This window comes from Cynocephalus volans, chromosome 14, assembly GCF_027409185.1.
Source record: "Cynocephalus volans isolate mCynVol1 chromosome 14, mCynVol1.pri, whole genome shotgun sequence".
Lineage (NCBI taxonomy): Eukaryota > Metazoa > Chordata > Mammalia > Dermoptera > Cynocephalidae > Cynocephalus > Cynocephalus volans.
The window spans coordinates 85,944,111-85,952,965 of record NC_084473.1 but is presented as its reverse complement, the minus strand read 5'-3'; the positions used below and the strand labels follow the sequence as shown (position 1 = coordinate 85,952,965).

The 8,855-nt window shown below is 57.5% G+C and overlaps 1 protein-coding gene across 1 annotated transcript; it reads left to right on the top strand.

Moving 5' to 3' along the window:
- The first annotated feature begins 226 nt into the window (after nucleotides 1–226).
- On the top strand, nucleotides 227–8,136 carry NT5DC4 (5'-nucleotidase domain containing 4). Its single transcript, XM_063077811.1, is given in 17 exon segments — nucleotides 227–321; nucleotides 607–768; nucleotides 845–940; nucleotides 1,186–1,277; nucleotides 1,362–1,419; nucleotides 1,736–1,753; nucleotides 1,755–1,821; nucleotides 2,084–2,137; nucleotides 2,394–2,480; nucleotides 2,700–2,732; nucleotides 3,400–3,486; nucleotides 3,755–3,821; nucleotides 3,904–3,936; nucleotides 3,939–4,073; nucleotides 4,727–4,778; nucleotides 5,104–5,164; nucleotides 7,969–8,136. Coding segments are annotated over 17 exon segments (1,365 nt in total).
- Nucleotides 8,137–8,855: the final 719 nt, after the last annotated feature.

The window sequence follows — 8,855 nt, the reverse complement described above, 5'->3', positions numbered from 1 at the left end:
GTGATCCTAACTGCATTCTCTCTTGAAGAAGGGATGAGATAACAGAGACTGTCCTGGCTGACTCCACCCTCCAAAGGGAGCATTGGGGGCCATGGGAGCAAAGGGTGGGGCTGGCTGGGTCAGTGGTGTCTGAAGTTTTGCAGGGAGAGGGGAGTGGCTGGGCCCCACTGATAGCATGCAGGGGGCTGGGGAAGGGAAAATTGCCTCTTCCTCAGTCTTGGTGAGGATGGCCAGTGTGGACGGGGGACAGACATGGAGGCCCAGCTGGAAGTCCGAGGGTCTGGTCTCCTCTCCAGGCCTGAAGCAGGACTGGCACCAGCAGTGAGACGGGCACTTGGGGAGGGGGGTTGGGGAGTCTCAGCCTGAAAACACCCCACAGGACCCAGCAGCATGCACTGACTCCTTTAAATACATGCATGGGGACACCCAAAACACAGACCCCGGTTCGGCCTGACCCACCTCTCCCATCATTTCTGCAGCTGCAGGGGGTGCTATGTCTGCTCAACTGGGTTTCCACCCCCATCCCTTCTTGGGTCTTGACCTTTGGGGGCTGGCAGGGAAGGCTGGCACACAGGGTATTTGGGTCTGGGGGGTAGCCGGGGGCAGGCAGCCAGGCACCAACCAGCCTGGGTCTGCTCGGCCCCATGCAGCCTACAAATCCCAAGCCTATGAGATGCTGGCTTTCACGTTGCTACTGGAGCACCTGGTGTGCATCGGGTACCGGCCCGAGATCCTGCGCTACACCTACGACCCCGCCTTCCCCACCAGGTGCAGAGCTGGGCCAGGCGGGAGGCTGTTGCCGGCCCTGGTGTCCCCAACCACAGACCCCGTGCTCTCTCCCCAGGGGGCTGGTGTTTGACATGCTCTACGGGAACCTGCTGAAGGTGGACCTCCACGGGAACGTGCTGCTGGGTGCCCACGGCTTCACTTTCCTCTCGGAGTAAGGGACAAGGCATGGAGGGGACGGTGGAAGGTGAGGGGGAGCGGAGGCCGCTCATGCTGGAGGAAAGAAGGGGGGGGACAGAGGGAGGGAGGGAGGATGACTCATTAGAGGCTCAACAAAGGCCAGCGGGTGGGGGAGGGACAGAAGGGACAGGTGGAGTTGGGAAGGAGTGACCAGAGCCTGCACAGGCCTCTGGGGCGCTGGGGAGGGGCGTTGCTGCACCTGGCCCACCAGTTCCCCAGAGCGGAGATCTGGAGCTTCTGCCCCAGCAAGTTCATTCAGAGGGACGACCCGCAGCGCTTGCACACCCTCAACACGCTCTTCAACTTGCCTAGTGAGGGGTGGGTGGGGGTGCGGGGAGGTGGTCCTCAGGGCCCAGCTGTGGCCTGGGGGTGGCTGCCTCACTCCCTTGGGCCAGTGACTGACTGCCTGTGTGCCTGTCTGGTGGACTTCTCTGGCTGCTCCCACTATACTAAGTGCATCCCTCTCCCTGCCCAGTCCTGGTATGACCAATAGACACTGCTGCTTCCCAGGAGCCAAACTCAATGCAGGCATCCTGCCAAGTGCAGAGGCCCCTCCTGAGTGGTCTGAGGGTCTCTAGGTGCTCAGCAGGAAGGCCTCCTCTGCGCAGTGGCCCCTGACCCTGTAACTGGTGCTGCCCCACAGGGTGACCCTTGGTACAGGGGGACGCCCCTCCCAGGATGGCTGGCTGGAGGAGTCACACTGGTAAAAGTTGGTGGTCACCTCAGGGCCCCTTATTGGCCTCCCCTGTCCCCTTTTGGCCTGTCTCAGCTGTGACACTGGCTATCAGCCTCTTCATGTCCTTCCGAAGCCTCTTCCAGGATGTGACTGATGCCATGAATAACATCCACCAGTTGGTGAGTGGTCCAGGGCCCAGGACTCCTGACTGCTGCCCTTGGCTCTCCTGGGTGACTTCTAGGCCTCCAGTCCCCACAGTTTCCACTTCTCTTCCTACTGGGGACTGTGATCTGGGCTGCCTGGTGCCACTCCCTCCACCTTGGATGCAGGCACGTGGGCAGGTGTACACCCCCATGCATACACACGCGCACACATGTGCATGCACATGCACACACATGCGCACATGCACCCGTGCACACAGAATTCTGTTCCCTCCTGTAGGGCAGTCTCAAGGAGAAGACCCTAGAGGACTTGGAGAAATACGTGAAGAAGGATGTGAGTGGTCTCAGACCCAGGGCCATGGCCAGGCCCACCCTGTGTCCCCCGTTCCTTTCCCTGGTCTTCTCCCTCAAGGTTTAGACAGAGCTCTGTACCTGGCTTTTCTCAGGGCCATCCTGCCTGGCCTGGAGCCCATGTACTCTGGGGGGACTGGGCTGGGGGTAGGCTCCCAGGAGGCTGAAACCTGAGGAGGGGATCCCGGGGCAGCTCTGGGAGGCCCCACCCCTGGAAGTCACTCTAATTCCTGCCCCAGGCATGAATCCACATCTTGCTGGGGAAGATGAAGGTTGGGAAAGTGTTTATGGCCACCAACAGCAGCTACAACTACACCGATATGAGTGTGTATTTGGAGGGGTGGGGTGGCCCCAGGGGACACTGAGGCGCTGCAAGAAACAGTAAGGGTGTGAGGAGGAGCCGAGACCCTCCTTCCCCCTACTGCCTGGCTGGCATCTTGGGTTCCATTTCTCAGCCTTTTAAGGCCTCAGTGGAATGAGCAATTTTCCCACCATCTTGTTCCTAGGGCCCCAGTGTGCCCTGACCCATGCCCTGTCCCTGCCAGGCCATCATGACCTACCTGTTTGGCGTCGGTGAGGTGAGTGTCACATGCATGGCAGGGGTGGGCTGCACAGAGGGCAGGGAGGGCCAGGCGACCCCCTAAGGCTGAGGGCCTTGCTCACATCCCGCCCTCCCCTCGAAGAAGAACCGAGTGTGTGAGGGGGTGTTTCACCTGGGTGGGCCTTGCTGGAAGCTCCCCAGTGGGGAGGAGGTCGGTGACCTCAACCAGGCCAAGGAGGAGCCTCTGGGGAGTAGGGGGATGACCACTAGGGCCTCTTCGCAGGCCATAAAGAGGCAGTCAGGTGCTTGGGGAGGTGCTGGAGGGGGCGGGAAGGGGTTGAGATATGGGCGTGGCAGGCCCTGGGGCACTGGCTGTGCCGGGTGTCCTGGGCAGGAGGGTGGGGCCTGACTTTGTCCTGTGCATGGGTATCTGCGCTGTGAGGAGCCCTGGAGGCTGATCTCAGCGCACTGGTGTCCAGCGCTGACCGCTGCAGATGCCTTTTGAGCACTTTTGCCTGACCAGCTTGGTTGGGGTCGCTGGAGAGCAAGACCTTCTGGTTCCCAGGGGTGTCTCACTGGGCTGGGAAGCTGGCAGGGTGGGGGGCATGCTGTGGCGGGTGCCTGGGCTGTGGCAGTGTCAGATTTTCCAGGCTGTGTGCATGGCCCCGTGGGCCCACACACGCTCCCTGATGCCCGCCCCACAGGCCGGAGCCTTGGCCAGGCCCTGGAGGTCCTACTTTGACCTGATTGTGGTGGACACCCAGAAGCCCTGCTTATTTGCGGAGGGGACGGTCCTGAAATGGCAGCTACTGAGGCCTCATCCACCTTGACCTGTGCACCATGGTTGCGGGGGAGCCTGCCTGCGCCTTAGGCTTGACCTACCTTTGGCAGCCACCGGCTCTGCAGGGAGGCAGGGAGTCAGGGGTCTCCTTTAGGGCCCTCTGCTGCCTTCTCCCCCTACACTTCATTGTTACCACTGCCATCCCCAGTCCCCAGCCCTCCCTGACCAGGATTAGAAGATGTTCTCCTGGCTTCAGGGCCCCTCTCTGCCCCCTCCAGGACTCAGGGAAGCTCCTCGTGGGCACCTATACTGGGCCCCACCAGCACTGTGCTGTCTACTCTGGAGGTACCAGCCCCCACCTCACCCCTCCTGCTGCACAGTCACCCTGGAGCCCGTGTCCCTAATCTGTCCTCCCTTGGTGAGGCAGGCTCGTCAGACACGGTGTGTGAGCAGCTTGGGGTGTGGGGAAGGACATCCTGTACATTGGGAACCACATCTTTGGGGACACTCTCAAGTCCAAGAAACGGCAGAGCTGGCGGACTTGCCTGGTGGTTCCTGAGCTGTCCCGGGAGCTGGGCATCTGGGCCTGGCAGAAGCGTGAGCTGTGGGGGTCAGGAATGGGCAGGGGGCACTGGCTGCCAGTGCAGAGGGCTGCCCGATCGTCATCTTCCCCCTTTTCCCATGGGGGGTTAGTAGTGACCAGGAATCCTGTCTGTTCTGCAATTTATGAGAGACGATCTATTTTATACACAGGGAAACCAGAGAGGTTAAGTGGTTTGCCCAGAGTCACACAGCCAGCAGGGACAAAGCTGGTATTCAAATCCTCATCTCCTGACTCGGGAGTCCTGTGGTGTTTCCACTGGCTGGGGCTTCCTTTCTCACCTTACCCAACCTCCCCGCCTGCCCTGATGACTTTTAGTGAGTGGAAGGTACACGTTTCCACACCCGGGAATGACTCAAAGTCATCCTCGGGAGTTGCCGTGAGCCTAAACAATTTGGGATTTGTTATAAGATATGGGTTTGAGTCATCGCCATGTGACTTTGGGAGGTCACGCGACTCCCAAATGCCTTCCCTCACCTGTCCCACAGGGACTACCCGGTCCCTGCTTTGCTCTGGATGAAGTCTCATGGATGTTATGCACACAGCTGAGGGAGCATAGAGTCCCAGCCGGGCCTGGGCAGACAAGGTGGGCAGGGCCGGTGGGTGAATGGGCTGTCACTCACCCTGCTGTCTCCTGTCCGTTTTTCAGAGCGCTCAGAAGAGCTGAAGAGGTTGGACATGCACCCGGCAGACCTGTACCAGTGAGAGTTGGGGCATTTCTGGGGATGTGCAGGTATTGGGGAGAGGGATGGAGTCGTGGCTGCCCACGTCCAGGCTTGGCATCGAGGTCCTGGCCAAGGTCGTCAGGAAATCAAGATCTGTTTTAGGCTGGGCTTCCCTAGTACACTAGACTTCAGACCCCCTACGTCCCCCGGCCCCCTTGACTTCCAGGCCTTTCCTCCTAACCCATCCAGTTCAGACTCAGGGGCCTGCCCACTCACACACATGAATGCACCCAGCCCAGTACCCCCAATGGATGCCTGTGTGGTGTCCTCCCCTTACCCCCGTGGGCCCTTTCTGCACCAGGCACACGGATGGGAGTAGTTGCGGGCTGCAAGTCATCAACTCCACCAAGGGGGAGATGCAGGTAAGAGCTGGGTGGTAAGTGAGGAGGGGACAGGCCCAGTGGGGGAAGAGCTGTGCCCCAGCTGCCTGCCAGGATCTGCCTTGTCCTGGTCCCCGGTGCTCAGTTATTTTCCCCGCCCTGGCAGCACTGCCTGTCCTTGTCAGCCAGCCCCCTCTGCTGGCCTCTGCTCTAAATGACAGCAGTGGCTGTTGAAGGGCAGAGTTGAGCCTGGTTTGTGCGGCTGGCTGGCCTCCAGTCCCTCAGTCCTCACCAATAACCGCCTTGAGACGTGCCTGTCTGCTGGGGTGGGTCCTCATGGGACTGACTAGCCAGCCGTGATCAGCATCTGGGGTCAGCCAGATAAGTGGCTTGAGAATATGAGCGTTAGGGCCAGTGAGCAGATGGGTCCTGGGAAAAGAGTAGAAAGGAAAACACACACCCTCTTGGCATTACTGACCAGCCACCAAAGCTGGGAGAGTCCCACAGGCCAGCTGGGTCAGAGGGAGTGAGACCACATGGCAATCCCAAGCCCAACTGGGATCAATAATGAAGGATCTTCGTAGAGCCTTTTGCAGATTATAAAGCATAGGGCATAGAAAGCACGGCACTTGATTAATTTCCACAGCCTGGGCAGGGACTGTCACTTTTATTTTACAGATGAGGAAACTGAGGCTTAGAGATGGGGGAGCAGCATGCTGTTGGTCACCCTGGCAGTCAATGTCAGGACAGTTCTCCAGACTCTAAAAGCAGGGCCTGGTGGTGGGGCGGGGGCCTGTCTGGAGAGCAGGAGCTGGCCGGGTGTGTGGGCCTTTGCCATGTCCTCTGTTGGGCATCAGAAAGTAGATTACACTGTGGGTTTAGTCCTGGGGAGTCACTCTCTGGGGGCAGGTAACTGTGAGGGAGCCCAGAGCAGGGCCTGTGGCAAAATGGAGATGCTTCACCTCCAAGTGCACAAGAATATGGCCTGTGGGTTTAAACATGCAGCTCCTCCCTACTGCTGGTTACAGGCCTCAATGTCCCCACCCGAGCCACCCAGGGTGGGCTGGGTTGTCCAGGGAGAGCGTAGGCAAGGGCAGGGCCAGGCCTGGCCCAGCGGGGGTGCTTGCCCCCAGGGTGGGGGGCCAGTGCTGCGGGTGGTGCAGGTCAAGGTAGGCCAGGCTCTCAACTCAGCGTGCTGCCTCTCTGGCTAGAGGGTCACCCGGGAGCTGGACCTGTGCTACGGCACCATGGGGCAGCCCGTTCTGCTGCGGCTTCTGCCAGACGCTCTTCTCCAGCCAGCTGATGCGCTACTCCGACCTCCACACGCCACCTGCCTCAACTTCCTGCACTACCTGCTCAGCTCGCTGTTTCAGGCAGTCCCGGAGCTGGTGGGTCCCTGCAGAATCTCCCTGGCTATTCCTCACCATCCACTCCAGAAGGATCCACTCATCCCTCTCCAGCCCTGACAGGAGCTTGCAAAGTCCTGTACCTCTACGTGCAAGGAGATCAAAGCCTTGCAGATAACTGTCCATACCATAAAAAGCGCATGGGAAGAGTTAAGATAGTACAGATACGATGACTGCTGGGGTGTTCCTCCTCACACCAACCTTAACCCCTACATTAAATGAGACTACACTGTCTCATTATATCCTTGGTAGAAATGCCACCAGCTGCAAGGAGGAAGGTACAGTGCTTCCACCCTCAGTAAACACAAAGTGATTCTGAGGAGGTGGAGGAAGCAGCAGATGACACAGGAGATACCCCAGTTGTTCCCTCTGGGAGACCTGAGGATGCTCCTGGCAGGTGGAGGGGCTGTGATGCACTGAGCAGGGTTCAGCGGAGCCGTGGGGCTTCCCAGCAGGGGGCTCCCCTCATGTGTCAGTCCTCCCCATGAAGCATCTTCTTCCCATTTTATAAGAGGTGGAGTCTGTGGTTAAGGATCTGGGTTGAAACTAGGTCTTTGGGGCTCCCTGCCTCCTGCTTTTCCTGCAGCCCTTGGCTGCCTTTTGGGACATTTATTGCATGTCTTCCGTGTTTCCTGCACTGGGCTGGGCGCTTTTCATTGATTATGCTTAATGCTCAGTATAAGCCAGCAAAATAGGTTATATCATCCTTGTTTTTTTTTTTTTAAAAGATGACCGGTAAGGGGATCTCAACCCTTGGCTTGGTGTTGTCAACACCACGCTCAGCCAGTGAGCCAACCGGCCATCCCTATATAGGATCCGAACCCGTGGCCTTGTTGTTATCAACACCGCACTCTTCCGAGTGTGCCACGGGCCAGCCCTATATCATCCTTGTTTTATCATTGGTGAGATGGAAGTGCAGAGAATCTAAGTAACTCGCTATCACACAGCTAATGGACCCCAGAGATGGGATTTGAACCTGTCAAACTCCAGGGACATGCTCTGTCCCTTGCACTGTGCTGCCACATGCTTGGGGCACCTGAGCTCTCACTGTGCAGCCTCATCTTATTTCTGGGCTTTTAAATGGGCTGGAACAGAGAGCTCCATTTGGCAAAGCTGGGGGTCCTGCATAGCCATCTGTGCTGTTAGACGTCATTGCAAAAGTAGAGACCAGAAAGGTGAAGAAAACCCCCCAAGTGACAAGGGGAAACATTTAAAGAAATCTGGCCTTACCAACCGAGCTGGCCTGGGATTTTTGAGGAAATGAAGTCCAGCTGCCGGGATCTTCCTTCCCCTGCTGACCTTCCCAGGCTCCCCCTCCCGCAGCATCGTTGGGCAGGAAGCTGGCAGCTATGGCGGGGTCTGTGCATAGCTGAGGAATCCTGGAAGGCCTTACCAGTGGTGGAGCTACTCCTCCACTTCCATCTGCATTTGTCTCTGCAGATGCCACATGAATCGGCTGTGCAGCAAGAACAGGCCGGTCTGGACCCTGCCTCCTGACTCCTCTCCTACAGCCAGGGGGTGAGTGGCTGGCTGGCGACAGGGCTCTCTCCACGGCAGGGCTGGGAGGAGCCACCACGCTGTGGCTGGTCAAGGAGCTTGGTGGCTTGAGACTGCCAGGGGCTAGAGAATTGGTTTCCCATGGGATGGTATCAACCCTAGCGGCATTTGGAAATTTGTGGGTCCTTTTTTTGTTTTCAAGTGTAGTCATTCTTGAGTAGTTATGTAGAAATACGTGTTATTATAAATTGCTTTTCTTTTTATTTCTCTTTTGTTATAGTTAGGGCCTTATATTTACTTTTAAAATTATAGAGACAATAATTATGGTATCTATGAATTTCAATTCAGGATAGAAAAGGGGAAATGAAAATATTTGTTTTTCAGATGGTGCATTGGGTCCTCTAGGGCCACAAGTTCTGCCCCACAGGGGATGGCTGACTGTGTTGGTACCCTGCACCCCTGCAGACTGCTGTTGGCCAATCTGTCTTACAAATCCATCCCTCAGGGAGAGGTTGCAAGACATGCGCCCTCCCAAGCTGAGGTGTCTTCTGCAGACAGCCTTAATAAACACCAATGAGTAGGAGTTCCGGCTTCAGATCCCTTTGATGTTTTGTGCTTCCCGACCCGCCTTTGAGCTGAGACACCAGCTTTCATGAGTGGCAGTCTCTCCTAGCCTGGCTCTGCATCTGCCAACCCTGCGTGAGGTTTCCTGTTTCTACCCTGGCTCTCTTGGGGCTTGCTGTTTAAAATGTCCATCTTGTAGGTTCCCTTTAGCTGTGTGTACCAGGTAGTGTGCCTCCTTCCAACAAAACGGTGCGTACTGAGCGCCT